The 14,796-nt window shown below is 37.7% G+C and overlaps 2 protein-coding genes across 4 annotated transcripts; both read left to right on the top strand.

The window, feature by feature from the left end:
* The first annotated feature begins 291 nt into the window (after positions 1 to 291).
* eif2d (eukaryotic translation initiation factor 2D) lies at positions 292 to 5,974 on the top strand. Of its 2 annotated transcripts, none has more exons than XM_023338686.1 (15): positions 292 to 506; positions 822 to 1,012; positions 1,099 to 1,182; positions 1,262 to 1,352; positions 1,441 to 1,548; positions 1,785 to 2,068; positions 2,221 to 2,338; positions 2,420 to 2,465; positions 2,548 to 2,654; positions 2,767 to 2,919; positions 4,079 to 4,168; positions 4,616 to 4,711; positions 5,057 to 5,177; positions 5,548 to 5,722; positions 5,802 to 5,974. In XM_023338686.1, the coding sequence occupies exons 1-15, from the start codon at positions 451 to 453 to the stop codon at positions 5,870 to 5,872; spliced, it is 1,791 nt and encodes a 596-aa protein (XP_023194454.1). In that variant the 5' UTR covers positions 292 to 450; the 3' UTR covers positions 5,873 to 5,974. The 2 variants fall into 2 exon arrangements, with proteins under 2 accessions (XP_023194454.1, XP_023194408.1); XM_023338640.1 differs by having other exon boundaries at positions 1,785 to 2,071.
* A 4,331-nt stretch (positions 5,975 to 10,305) lies between these two features.
* Positions 10,306 to 13,906, top strand: LOC102225320 (fibromodulin-like). Of its 2 annotated transcripts, XM_005814777.3 has the most exons (3): positions 10,306 to 11,191; positions 11,265 to 12,155; positions 13,643 to 13,906. In XM_005814777.3, the coding sequence occupies exons 2-3, from the start codon at positions 11,270 to 11,272 to the stop codon at positions 13,792 to 13,794; spliced, it is 1,038 nt and encodes a 345-aa protein (XP_005814834.3). In that variant the 5' UTR covers positions 10,306 to 11,191; positions 11,265 to 11,269; the 3' UTR covers positions 13,795 to 13,906. The 2 variants fall into 2 exon arrangements, with proteins under 2 accessions (XP_005814834.3, XP_023186800.1); XM_023331032.1 differs by having other exon boundaries at positions 10,306 to 12,155.
* Positions 13,907 to 14,796: the final 890 nt, after the last annotated feature.

Below are 14,796 nucleotides of genomic sequence, written 5' to 3'. Positions count from 1 at the left end.
TTTTATCTATCTGATGACACCAGGTTTATTTAAATCAGATGTTTTGATCAGGCACTCAAACACCTTTTTATTCTAATTGAGTAATTTCTTGGATGGCTGTTTTGCTATTTTTTACTTTGTTGGGTACAAATATGTTGAAGTAGTGCAGTGCAGAAGAATACAAGTTTTGGGTACTTTACTCACCTCTCCCTGTAACAGAAAAAGTAAGAAGCGTCTGATTGCGCGGAACTCATGTTCCTCTCTAAAGTCGCGGTAGATGTTCAAGACGGAAACAAATAAGCGTCGGACCGAGAAACACTTGATCGGTGCAAAGCTATTTAGAAGCAGTGGGAACATGTTGCTGTGGGAGAAATATGCATCTGTGATGAATGTTTGTTGACGCATTAAACCACAGAGGTTTCATGGTGGACGCGGTACAGTAGTCTCTGTAAAGATTTCATTTGCAAAACGATGTTTGCCAAACCGTTTCGTGTCAAATCCAACACTGTACTCAAAGGATCAGACAGGTTAGTAAGTGCTGCTGTCACCACAAACGCGATATTTCTTAGAGCAATGTGTTTAAAATAAACCTCACAATTTCTTTAAAATTATTAATTGACGTGTCTACTAAGGAAATGTGTTTTTCCAAACTTCTAGTTTTTTTTATGTCTGCGTTTTGTCCGTTATTAGTTTTAACACTTTTAAGTGTTATTCTCTAGGTTCTAGTACAGTCTTCAATCGTTGAAATTATTTTTGTTTTTAGCAGAGTTGATTAAAAGCAATGTAATACGATTAAGAAAATAAAATTAAGTCAGTAAAATCTTCCTCCTAACTTCATGTAGGAGAAAGTTGAAAGCTGACCTTTCAGTTGCATTTCCATCCCTTTCTGCTGATGATCTGTCTGAGCTCGTCCCCAACAAAGAAGAAATTAATGTTGTGAGGATTTATGCACACAAAGGAGAAGCTGTGACTCTTTATGTTCTTCATAAAAACCCTATCTTCTTTGAACTGGAGAAACGACTTTATCCTACAGGTACTAAAAAATAAATAAGGCATAATGTAAACAGAAAATGAAGCATGATAAATGTGCTCAGAATGTTGATTTTTCTTATCTTTCAGTGTATGTTCTGTGGCGACACCCTTCTCTCCTACCAGTATTCAGAACATGGGCTCCTGTGCTTCAGAAGTTGATTGGAGGGGCCGGTAAGTTTCCCTTTTCAGCATGATTTATGTTGTGTCTCTGCTTGTCTCGGTTGTAATGAAATGATGTGCTTCTCCAAAGATCTCATGCTGCCAGGTGTGGTGAGGCCTTCATGCGGGCTTCCAGATGTAAAACAAGGGTCCTGCTGTGCTGTTTTGATTGTGAATAATAGGTGTGGCACAGATTAAAAAACTGCAGATGCTTTCTTTCACCACCCTCAAAGATATAAGGATAACTGTGCTCTACGTGCTTCTTGGCAGGGCTCCTGTTGCTGTTGGCAAAGCAGCAACATCAACCACGGAGATGCAAAGCTCGGGTATGAAAGGGAGAGGAGTGTACGTTCTTCACACGTACATGGATTACCTCTGGTGAGGGACTTAAAACTTTTGCATAAGAGATAAACCACTCAGGCGTTTACTAGTTGGTGTTGATTTTTGTTTTTTATTTCAGTAAGCTTTATTTGACTTCCTTGCAAGTCACAGTGATATTGTTGCTCTTTTATATTTATTAATACCCACATTTGTAGGGACTTTATTTAGTGTCACTAAATGCAAATACATCCTCGTAGATGGATACATTTCAAATTTTTTATTTTATTTTACAGGGCGTTTGGAGATAAATCAAATCCTCCCTCTTTACCAGATGAGGATGGGGAAATAGAAGATACAAACAGAGAGAAATGTGAAATTAATGAGAAAGAAGAAGGTAGAGATGACGATGATGATTTTGGAACGTGTGCAGAGGAGCAGCAGAGCTCTGGTGAAACCGTTACAGATCAGGCCTGTTGTGGTTTTGAGGAGCTGAACCTCACTGAGACGGAGGAAGACAAGGTGGAAAGTAGCAATGAAAAAGGCGAGGAGAACCAGGACGAGCAGAAAACTCCTCATGGTAGCAAGTATAAATAAATACATTTTGTCTACGAATGGTTAAAAATGTCCCATTTTTGATATGTTCATAGCTTCACCTGTAGATGAAGATTTTATTTTTGATGTTAGAAAAATAACATGAGACAGAAAAAGTTTTATACCCTGATTTTACAGAGGAAATGGACGCCCTGCTGCTGCAGTGCTTCCTGCATGCTCTGAAGAGCAAGGTTAAGAAGTCAGAGCTCCCTCTGCTGACTAGCACATTTCTCCGGAACCACATGTTCACCTGCTGGTAAGGTCTTCACCAATCTGTTCAAACCTGCTGAAAACAAATTGAAGTTAGTACTCCTGAGAGCATCCTCTTTTTTTCCAGCCCTAGCGGAAAGCAACTGGATATCAAGAAATCCAGTTATAAAAAGGTACAAAATATCCCCAGAATAGGACCAAGCCATAGCTATATTACACTCTCATCGTCATGCATAATTTGCACCTTCTCAACAGCTGTCCAAGTTTCTACAAGTCATGCAACAGCAGCATAATCTTGTTCAAGTGAAAGAACTCACCAAGGGTGTGGAGAGCATTGTGGAAGTGGACTGGAAAAATCAACAGTGAGTTAAACCCTGCTTAATCTCCTTTTTGTTTTTGGTTTAATTTCATTTCTGCAAGCTTCACACATTTACCTCTGCTCGTCTCTCTTTGAATTACTAAAACATTTTTCAGACTGCGGTCCTTTAGCGTTCCAGAGGAGGCAGGTGTTGAAGAAACGGCGGTGCTGAGTGGAGAAGGAGAAGCCCCGTATCACCCTCCAGAGATCACTACTCTGTACTCTGTGTCTGCTCGGTTGGAGCCACTGTTTTTGGATGCAAATAAGAGGTGTGTGTGTGTCCACTTTGAAGTTTTCTCGCCCACGGCTCCTCACGCAGGCTTATGTTTGCATGGTTCAGGCAGCAGGTGGCCGTCACAGCAAGAGCTGGAGCCGGTGTTTACTTTGAGGAGATACTGCAGCACCGCAGCAGGAAAGTGTCCGGGGTTTGCTTAAACTGACCTTACCCTCTCATCTCTCTTGTGAAGGGATAAGTTAATATTCCCTAGGTGAGAGTCAAATAAATATTAGTCTTCTGCACACCCCAAGATCATCCTTTTTATTTTGCTTTTCTTTTAGTGTGACACCATATATTTTTTTATTTACATTTTCAAGAAAATATAAAGCTGTATACAAAGACATTTGACAAATGTACTTTTTTTGTTATTCTTAGAACATGCACTAAAGCAGATGAAGCAGAGTTTACAAAGGCCTTTGAAATACTTTATGCAAATAGTTTTGCCCGTTTATATTAACTTTCTTAAAAAGTATTTTATGTTTTAGGAATAAGCAGATTTAAGGCAAATAATTTGAGCTCAAAGTGTAATAGGTCTGGTCAGATATTTGCATGTTGTCACCACGGACTTGAACCAAGAAGCCAAATTAATTTGTGACTTCAGTATGGTTGGAGTCATGACCAAGAAGCTTAATGTTAGCCCACTTTAACCAAACACATGTTGATATGTGTCTAAGGTTATTCTCCATGTTTCACCCATCTGACCCAAGTAGTCACAAACAACCCGGGAAGCACCAAGCTGCTGAAACACTATTTGTCTTTCCTGAAGGAAGTTTAGAACCAGCATGGTCTCAGAGATTGTAGAATTGAGAAAATAGTCAGTGCCACAAAAATGACTCCTAAACACAACTGCTGTTCACATGAACTCATTGCCATCTGGAGAAGTGTTTTATGGTCAGAAGGGACAATGGTTCACCTATTTGGCCTTAAAGACAAAAAGGAATGTTTGAAGAAATCAAGATTAGGCTTTTAAACCTTTAAGCATTGCACTAATTTGTGAGCATGGTGGTGGCAGCGTCATGCGTTGGGGCTGGACACAGTGGGATGTTCCAGCAGGAACATGATACCATGCTTCAAGAATAAAAACTATATCATGTTTTGGAAGATTTGTGACATTTTCACTCTGATGAAAAGATTGACGTGTGCTTGTTTAGGAAAGGGATGACAATGTTTCCTGCTGATGTCAGAAGTATAATCACTGAATATGTGAAGAAGAATGAGCTGGTGGATGAGAATAATAAAAAGTAAGTGGATATTTGCAAACTACAGCAATTATTGCCTCAAGAATTAGGAAACAAAAATTAACATTAGTAGCAATGTTTTATTTTGAGTAAATATTGTTTTACATCTGTTTATCTTGGTCTGTCTTCAGATTTAACAAAAATAAGTTTCAAAATAAGACATCCTTCATTGTTTTTTAGAACTGTGGTTAAAATTTCCACCTTCACTGCTAAGTAAATTTAGTACTGAGAACATGTGATGCTGTAAAACGGCTAAAAAGTCACACTACAGAAGTTCTTCTTTTCATGCTATGAAAGCCAGCGATTCTCAAGATGTTCTAAAATAAGTCTATAATTGCAAGTAAAAGAAATTGAATTAAATCTATTAGCAATTCACCAGAGGAAACATGGCCACATTTTCCTTACTTAGAGTCAGTTGTTTAACCTGAGCTCCTCTTTTTTTTCCACCAGTTATGTGACTATAAACCCGACTCTGTGTGACTGCTTACTGGAGAAATCAGAATACCAGGAGGTAGAGTGTCTCAAATGGGATGACCTTTTTAGCAGGTAAAAAAAAGAAGTAAAGAATATGAATGAATGTCATCATACCCTGTTTGTGGCTTCATATTTACATTTTGTAATTTTTCCAGCTGCTTTTAACTGCACACTCCAGTGGTTGTTTAGTTGATTGGTATAGAAACACCAATTTAAAAAGGATTTTTAATAGAGAAGTGTTTTCCTACTAAAATACTTGTTTGGGTTGGTAAGATGCTTCTGACTCCATGTATGGCTCAGAAAAATTTTTTTTTTCCTTCCACTAGATTTTCTGTTCATGTGAAAACCAAGAATGTGGGAGAGGGACATGATACTTGTCGCAGTAGTTTTTATTCAAAATCATCTGCTTCTTCACAGGACATTGGGAAGAATGCAAGAGTGTTATCAGGTTGTGTTTCCTGGACAAGCAGCAACAGTAAAGAAGGGCCACATTGAGCCAATAGACATCTCTGTGGCTTCTCGAGGTTCTAATAAGAAGGTGACAAAACTTTTCCTAACTTAACAGTTGTAGCTCAATGTAGATATTTAATATTTCAATCACAGATTAGAGTGTGAGTTATATCGGAATATATACATAAACACTTTTTAAAGGTATAACAGATATCGAATAATATAGCTACTGTATATTTTTGAATATGACTTCATCTCAGTTTGGTGTCCTGAACCTACATCCCATGTATCTCTGAAAAACCATCCGAAACTAGTGGATATTTTTATTTTGTGGAGCATTTTAGTTTAAAACATCAAACTTTTCAGAGCCTTTATATGATTAACAAAATGCCTTCAAATAATTCAATATTATCTGGGCTGTTTCTCTGTTTTTATTTGTTGTTTATTTACATCTGTAGGTGACTCTAATAAAGAATTTGGAAGTGTATGGTTTGGATCCTGCAGTAGTTGCCACTGCTCTGCAGCACAGAGTCCAGGCCAGCGCTGTCTTACAGATCCTCCCTGGAGCTAAAGACAGAGTCCTGGTCCAGATCCAAGGTAACCAGGTTCATCAGGTTGGAAACCTGCTGCTTGGTAAGAACCTTTTTTTTTGTGGTAATATATTTATTGGAACAAACTGAGTTACGATTTCTTTTCGTTAATTCAATTTCAGATCATTATCAGATTCCTCGCAAGTATATCCAGGGACTGGACAAAGCTCCCAAGGGTGGGAAAAAGAAATAAAATTGGACTTTGCCGTGCCAGCTTTTTATTGCACTTAAAGCTGTTATCATGTTGCGTGTCATGCTGCCCTCCACTTTAATTAAATTGCATCCACTAACCCTTCCTGATATTAGGTTCAACTTATTTTCCTGTTAGGTTTTAGCTGCAGTCTGGACTGAGGAATCCAAGTTAGAACTAATTGATGAGTTTGGCTACACCGAATCAGATTTTGTTGTTGTAGCAAGATTATTAACGTCTGATGGCAAAAAACATTTGGTGTAAAACTTATTTCAAAATTCTTGTTTGTATTTATTTTTTTACAATTTTTTTTATGTGTTTTGCAACTTCTGAGGCCCAAAGCTCAGTTATGCTTGTAAGTGTAAAACCGTTTAGTAAGTAGGTAAAGTAAATTTATGTAGAACTTGTCACTGGTCAAATCACAATTTACTTGTCCATAATCCGGTTTTTAAATAAATTCAGTAAGAGAGAATACACATTAAAGCACAAATAAATTAAATATGGCCAAAACAAAAACGATATTTATGTTAAGGAAAAGCACAATTAAATAAGGATGTCCTCATTGTTTCTTTTTTTTTTTTGAATGAATGAATCAAGATTCTCAAGACAATTAAAAAAAAAAAAAAATCTCAAGTTTTACACCTGGTCTTTGGGCTGACGGGTAAATTTTTGTTTGACGCCTTAAGGAGTTGAGTTAGTGTGTGGCTCTTACAATTCAGTAACAAAGAAAGGAGCTTGATTCTAAAGGGCCCTGAAAGACAGTCTAAATTTTAACGTGACCAGGAAACCTCTTTAAAGACATTGAAACAGGACTGATGTGAGCGTTTCTGTTTGTTATTTATAAGAGCCTTGTGCAGAGTTTTTGAAGGTGATTAGAGGCTTTTTTGTTAAAACATGTGAAAAATGTACTGCAGTCTGGAGAGAAAATAAAAATCTCAAGTAATCATCCCTAATTCCTGTTTTGACCACCAAACTGGAAATATTTCTCAAATAACAAAAACAGTTTCAGAAGATTTGTTCTGAATAGCCTTTAAAGCTGTAGTGGGTAACCTAGTGTCATGTATTTTTCTAGGTTGTGCAGTTACCCTAATAGGCATGGTCTTTGGATTCACTGTTGCAAAGGAAGTAACAGATGCCAAAGACTGCCTTGCCAAGTACAAGTCAGACATAGTTCCTTTGCCACAATGTTTATGGGTGTAATCAACATGTTCTATGTTTGATGTAATTGTCTAGTTGAAGCATTCAGACTATGCACAGATATGTGGGGGGTTCTAACTGGAATATTACTCAATGGGCTCTTTGCACCTGCTGCGCTGACGTCACAACTGCATGCGCAAATGCGGCTCTCTTTTTTCCGCTTTGAGTTACCATGACAGCTAGAAAAGACAAAGTCTTATTTCAGACGTAAATAAAACAATACTATTAACATTATTGTCTTCCTAATATAATGGGCTTTTAAGTTTTCATGGATTTCCAAAAGGTCCTGAATCAAGAAGACGATGGCTTGTAAGTATTGGTCGCTACCAGTTAAAGCTAACGCCACACAGCAAAGTTTACAGCCTTCACTCCGGATCAACTTCTTCAGCCTAAAGCAGAAGGTAAAGGAGCCTCCTGTGTTATTTCCATGGAATCACTTCTGTATTCAGCCTGAAAGAGTTTATGGAAACCAGAGAGCAGACCAGAGCCAGACAGCCGAGCTACTGATCCGCCTGTACACACTGCTGGAAACACCGTCCTGCTTCACAAGAAGCATGCAAAACTAATAAAGCGAAATAACACGGAGACCTTAAGGAACACATACATATTTTTCTAAAAGCAACAACTCTGAACCTGAACAGTCAGCTCAACTAGAACTCCGACACCAGAGCTGCTCTACTGTTAAGCTATGGGCTTGTTGTTCCTCAGACTACAGAAGCAAAAAGCCTGAACCATTAAATCCCCGTTACTTGGTCTCTGACACTAACGACAATAAACGCACGTAATATACTTGAAAACAAGGTAAAAACATTGTCCGTTAGAATGGATGAAAAATGTTTAGATACTTAAATAGCACATTTTTACAAGAAAAATGTCTAGCATAAGCTAAAGCTAATGTTAGCCACAAAGTTTAAGGAAAGTAAAACTCACCTTCGTATAACGAGGCGAACATCTTAAAACCTTTCTCCAGCTTATTGTCAGGGCTTCGGATTGATTACATCATTAATTGTTACCTTGGACAAGCCCTGCAAACACCCAGTGGAAAGAGCCTTTTTCAATAGATCGGAAAAGATTGAGCCGCTTTTCCCTGAACGCGGAAGCTGAGGTGCAAAGAGCCCATAAAAGGGAACGAGCAATGCCACAGGAAATTGTGACTGACAGCAATAAGCCTTGTCTCCAGTACTACCATTTCCAAATTATGTGATCAATTTTCAGAGACAGAGACATTAAAATAACTTTTGTTCAAGTTAGACCAGTTACGCTTAATGTTAATTTTGAGTTTAATTCCAGGATTTCTCTTCCAATGTGTTTTGCTCACCTTATTTTTTCATGCAAACACAACTAACACAAACACATAACTATTTGATGAGTTTGTGCAAAGATGTTAAGACTGATGGGAAAACTCTCGTACCGACCATTTATGAAAAATATTGTTGCAAGATGAAAACAATTACTTTGCTAACGCAGCGTGAGCATAACTTTGTAAGTTGCGGGCGGATTTTTATACACTGGGATGTTTTTAGAGAAAGAAGTCTGGAAAGGAGAAAATATCTATTAAGCAGCACTAGGGAGGACAAAGATTTTGAAGCCACATAAAACCATAATGCGTGCCACTCAGCTAAGAACAGGAATCTGAGCAACCAAATCAGATACGGACCCCAAGATGGAAAACAGCAGATTGGGAAAACATTGCCAGATCCAATGAGTTTCAACAGCCTAAGACTTTTGGGCTTTTATGTGATCGTATATATGTACAAACATGCAGCAACTATGCTATTGAGTTTAATGTAGACTAAAGGAATTTTTAAAATACCTTTTAAAATGGAATCTGTTAATTTTAAGATAAAAGGGGATCTTATAAATAAAACATTACAGATATTTAGCCAATGACAATCCGACATTACCTTTGAATTGTGGTTTAACTGAATCATGAACAAACAAACAAATAAAAAACTAATGAAACAGGCAGGTCTGGACGAAAATTATACTGGTCCCTTAATATTTTGTTGTGCAATCTTTTGAAGGAATCACTGCAAATGATTTCTGTAAACATTAATGAGACTCCTGCACATGTCAATGGATGTTTTGACCAACTTTTCATGAGTAAGCTGCTCCAGTTGTCTCAGGTTTGAACGGTGCCTTCTCCAGATGTCATGTTTCAGCACCTACCACATGCTCAATATGTTTTAGATCAGTGTCGCTAGAATCCAGTTCAGAAAAGTCCAATGCTATTGCTCTTAGCAATTCTTGGGTGTTTTTAGCTGTTCTTTTTTAATCACTATGGTGATAAAAGACCCATAATCACTAGCCAACACCTCTCCAGAATGCCTTGATAGTCTTGAGTTTTCATCATGCACATATTCAAGAAACCCTGTGCCAGCCAAAGCTGACTCAGAACAAAACCAAGCGTCTATTTCACAGCAGGGTTCCATTCTTGGCATGCTTCACTTTTGCTTCTGTGAACATAGAGATGATGTGCTTTGCCAAAAAAGCTCTAGTTTTGTTTCATTGGTCCAGAGGACAATTTATATTTATATTTATGTAACTAAAAACAGCAGCTAATGGATAGCAATAACGTGTTTGTTGTTGCATAGTTTAATGTACCAAGCAATTTGATGTCAACTAATGTTAACCCATTTTGAACATACACATTTTTATGATTTTAGGTAGGTAAATGTTGTAGGCTTCCTTATTAATTTTCAAAATAAGTGTTACGACCCGCCTAGGGGTGGCCAGACCATAACATGAAGGATCCATTCTCTTCAGATCTCAAGCAGCCGACACACACAGTTGAACATTTTAGGTTATTTATTTTAAAACGATGTATTTTTGATTAACATGTTACAAGTGGAGCATATGGCTTCAGAATGAGCTATAATTCCGAAAACAACAAACAAAAGGAAACTATCTGAATATTAACCGAAACTTACCTAATTGAAAATAAATAAACCAAATGACAAAAACGTACCAACTAAAAGCTAACTAAAAGCTATACACAAGATAATGACAGACGTCTTACAAGTGTATATTTTGGAATATGTAGTTTGACATGTTCTTGTTTATTTGTAAATAAGTTTTCATTAGTGTAGAATGATGGGCCCTGAAGTGTTTGAAATTTGATTCATAACATTTCCCAAATTAATGAGAAAAACAATTGCTTTTCTTCGAACATTTCCTGCCCACAGGCTAGCATGTGCCAAAGCATACAATTGGCAAGTGTTGTTGGACAAATAATGACACAAAGTGGCACGACATAGTATTCTGATCGCTTAATTTTCATGGAGGGAATTTTTCTGTTTTCGTTGTAATTTAGAGCTCATTAAGATCCATTACCTTTATAACAAAGCTGATTCTTAAATCAGCATGCCGTCTTTGCTTCCTCAGTGTGGCCTGGAAAGGAAATACACAAAGAATTCACATAATCACTTGAACTCTGCATCCAATTTTCCTACCCCAGAGGAGAATATAAGTAGGGGGGATTTTTCTGAATTACAGTTTACAGGACTGTAATGGTTCTCTGATGTATCCAGGCGCCAGCAAAAGCATATGCTGAGCTTCTCTATGACTTGAATACTGTAGTTGTTGAAAACAGACCTTGAAGCATTCTGAAGAAATAGGTAATGGAGATGTTCTTGGACAAACAGCAAAATTTAGCATACTTTGTTGACACATACCAATTGTAGTATACAAAAGCATGCAGAAACAAAGTGATTGTATTTTAAATGATAACTGTGATTATCACATCTTTTGTGGTTAATTAAACATTCAATATCTGAGGCTCAACCTCTTCAAAACCTCTATGACACAAGAGTAAATAGCAAGACATACTTTGAGTGGTTCGGCTAATGATAAGGTGTGAAACTGTGATGGAAAACAAGGATGTTAAAAAGCAGATGTTGCAACTAGCTCACAGATGGCACTAATATTTACGTTGCTGCAGGATATACATTGTTATATGGGTTACATGAAAGTGGAAAAAAGGTATGTGTGCTAATGAAACATAATGGTTGGGGCCACAGCTGCAGAGGGGGTTGCTGCTGGTATTTATTTTAGGCAGGCAACATATTCCACTCATTCAGACTGGGATACCAGAGAGGTGGATAACAAGGAGGCAGCAAGAAACTGGTAGGTATACTGCAGCAACATTGGAATAAATTGTGTGTATTTATCTTTAAAATATTCTTTATCTTTCCTTAAGTGATCATGCGGACATTGGTGTTCATCCTCTTGATGGAAATGGTGGATGTGAACATCAGCCAGCAGTACAGCCCCTTCCAGTGGCTGTCCCAATTGCGGGGCCGGAGGCAGAATGCAGGCTGGCAGTCAGAGGCTGTAGATTGCCCCCTGGAGTGTGATTGTCCAACAGCCTACCCCACAGCTATGTACTGTCACAGCCGCAACCTGCAGCACATTCCCTATGTTCCATCACACATAAAGTATGTCTACCTGCAGCGTAACCAAATCACAGGCATTCAGGATGGAGTGTTCGACAACGCCACTAACCTGGTGTGGATGATTTTGTCGCATAACCAGCTCAGCTCGGAGAAAATCAGCGACAGTGTCTTTGTCAAGCTGGGAAGCCTGGATCGACTCTACCTGGATAACAATGAACTGACCCATGTGCCTCATAATTTACCAAGATCCCTCACCGACCTGCGACTTTCCTACAACAAAATCACAAACATCTCCAAATTATTTGAGTCCATGCCCAACCTCACCATCCTTCAACTTCAGGGAAATGTCATAGAAGAGGTAGAAGGTGGGTTAATGGGACTAGAATCTCTTATGATACTGGACATGAGCAAAAACAAGCTAAGGAAAATTCCTGACAGCTTTCCCAAAGAACTACAACAGCTCTACCTGGAGCATAACAACATAAAGAGCGTCCCAGCTGGTTTTCTTACCATGCATCCTAATCTGCAATTTATCCGCTTGAGTCACAACAGTTTGACTGATGAAGGACTTCCCACCAGTGTCTTCAATACCAGCACACTCGTTGAGCTTGACCTGTCCTTCAACAAACTGGAGAAGATCCCTCTTGTTAGTAGGAACCTGGAAAACCTGTATCTGCACGCAAATAAGATCAAAGGTATGCACACTTCTTTAAATCTTAAAGTAACAAAGTGAAACAAAAGTTTTATTGACAATTTTAATGACACGAGTGTTAATTTTATTTATATTAATATGTGTAGTCACTTTTTAACCAGCGACAATTCTTTAAAGGTGACCTATTATGCTTCCTCAAACAGTTCCTACTCCCTGTGATTTTTTTTGCAAATTTGTTTACTTTTTTTCATTAAATTTGACACTACCACCTTCTGCATTTGGACCCATTCAACAAAAACACAACACAACATATTATTTTTCAAGGATAGTTAGCCCATTCCCACTGGCCCTACCCTCCTCCTCAAATATAACAGGGACAGCCTATTCATTAGAAACTTTGGCTTAAATATAAACGACGCAGGGCAAGGGGTGGAATGGGGAGGAGCAGCAGAGCTGCAGTCAAAATGTTTCTCCTTGAAACTCAGATCTAATAATGCATCGTGGTGCGGAGCTGGAAATGAGTCAGCAAAGATTGTGGGAGTTTTCCGCCAAACCAGATCTAGAGCTAAAGGGGCGTTGTCAGTAGCTGTGTGTATAGAGACCAAAATGCAAACATAGCAGCATAAATGCAAAAATATTAGATCAATAACAAAACTCAAAGTCAGAAATTTCAGAGTCACAGAAGTAGATCAAGATTAATATGGAGGAAAGTGGTTACTGGAATTAGAAACAGATCAGACAAGTTTAAAAAGTAAAAACAGCAGAGAGAAAACAGACCACAGAAACAGAGGGAATCAAAAGAGAGAAAATGACTGGAGAGAAGCCTAAATAGTGCTCAAACAAAAACAAAGAATAACATGTGAAGGACTCAAAAGATGAAGACAAATGATATCAAAGAACACCAGAAATAGAAGTGACAGATCTACAATGAGAAACAGTAGCTGACAACCACAAAACTATAAACATGAATGTATCACAGGCTTAAAGCAGCAGTATGTAAGAGTTATATATATGCAGTATATATGTATATACTGTATATACTGTACTACTTTTAAAACGTGTCTGTCATTATGGTAGTATTTTGGAATATGCAGTATGTATTGCAGTGGTATCAAAAAGTGATTCTACATGCTGATAAACAACAGGGTCATTTCTTGCATTTCTGTATTTTATCATTTTTGATCTGACAACATCCACAAAACCAGCTACATTCAACAAGCACAATGAATAATGATGAACGGCAATTAAACCAAACCAGTATGGACCTGACTGAGTCAAACTAACCTATTCTGAATTATGGAGATAATTTTATTAATGTGCCTGCGTAACTTGCCATGAATACAGGAATGCAACCCAAACACAGTTCGTGAGGCCAGGCATAATCCACGAGGTTCAGGCAACATGTTTTTTGTTGTTGTGTTTTTTTTTAAGTATTTCTGATTCTGATTCCAATTTCCTTGCAGTTGGTTTGGCAGTTCTTTTGATGTGTTCATGTTTATAACTGGCTTCCACATTTTTCTCCCCTTTCAGAGTTTTCCCTGAGCAGTTTCTGTGACACGATTGATGGAACAAACTTCTCTAAGCTGAAAGTGCTGCGTTTGGATGCCAACAAAATCAGCATCAGAGACATTCCTGTTGAAGCTGCCTACTGTTTACGACTAGTTTCTTCTATTAATGTTTAGAACTTCCTGTTCTTTCATGAGTTGAGTTCATCTCTAACTCATACTCTCTTATTGTTGCAATGTCTGCTTCATTGGTCAAGAAATGTTTTATTAAACAGTTATGTTATTATCATTCCAGTGATATCATAATTCCAGTGTTAGTCAACAGGAAATAGTAGGTGTTGTATAATCTAATATCCAGATGGCAGTCAGACAGTCATGAGAGAGCTGATGGACTTTCTTTAGAAACATCACAATCTAAATTACTGGATTATGCCAATCCAACACTGTTACACATAATTACACAATAGCTGATGAAGAAAATATTAAATATAGCATCAAACTGTCAATCATTTGTAGAAGATTTAGTTTTTATCTTTGCTTATTGCATGGGATGCCATAAAACTTCACATCAAGCAATGCTTTGTTTTTCTTCTTACAGACTTTTTTTTGTCACTTAATCACTTTGCTGGTTGTACAGTTCATAAAACATTTTATTCCAAAATGTATGCACTGGGTCGCTATATTATTCTGAACTGACTTTAGTTAATATGCGTCTAAATAGTTACTTTGAAGCCCACGTGATCTGGTTTTAACATCGTTTTATAAAGTTAAAACTAAGGAATGGTGTATATGCATGAGAAGTTGAAAGCAAATGTTACACGTGATAACAATAAATTCTTTTGATTTTTTTTCTTTTTTGATTTTATGTCTTTTTAAATTTGCAATTAAATCAAAAATGTTCCGAGCAGATTTACCTCAGTTGAGTCATTAATTTTGTGTTGTGCACGTGGAAATTAACGTTCTTCTAGTGCTAGACCAGATCTGGTGTTATATCCAGCTTTTTAGCAGCAACAAATTCCACCAAGAACTGTTTTGTTTTTCCACACCTGCTCCCACGGTGTCCAAACTGTTTTGACAGTGCCTGACCTGGGGAGGCCAGTCTATGTCAGAAACAGATCAGACAAGTTTAAAAAGTAAAAACAGCTGAGAGAAAACAGACCACAGAAACAGAGGATAGAA

The sequence above is a fragment of the Xiphophorus maculatus genome, chromosome 1 (assembly GCF_002775205.1).
Source record: "Xiphophorus maculatus strain JP 163 A chromosome 1, X_maculatus-5.0-male, whole genome shotgun sequence".
Lineage (NCBI taxonomy): Eukaryota > Metazoa > Chordata > Actinopteri > Cyprinodontiformes > Poeciliidae > Xiphophorus > Xiphophorus maculatus.
The sequence above is the reverse complement of the archived record's forward strand: the minus strand, read 5'-3'. Positions and strand labels throughout refer to the sequence as shown.

Coding starts and splice junctions, on each gene's coding strand:
- LOC102225320 (XM_005814777.3), top strand. CDS start 11,270: ATGCGGACATTGGTGTTCATCCTCTTGATGGAAATGGTGGATGTGAAC. Junction 12,156..13,642: donor GCACGCAAATAAGATCAAAG/GTATGCACACTT, acceptor CTCCCCTTTCAG/AGTTTTCCCTGAGCAGTTTC.
- eif2d (XM_023338640.1), top strand. CDS start 451: ATGTTTGCCAAACCGTTTCGTGTCAAATCCAACACTGTACTCAAAGGA. Junction 1,549..1,784: donor ACGTACATGGATTACCTCTG/GTGAGGGACTTA, acceptor TTTATTTTACAG/GGCGTTTGGAGATAAATCAA. Junction 4,712..5,056: donor TGGGATGACCTTTTTAGCAG/GTAAAAAAAAGA, acceptor GCTTCTTCACAG/GACATTGGGAAGAATGCAAG.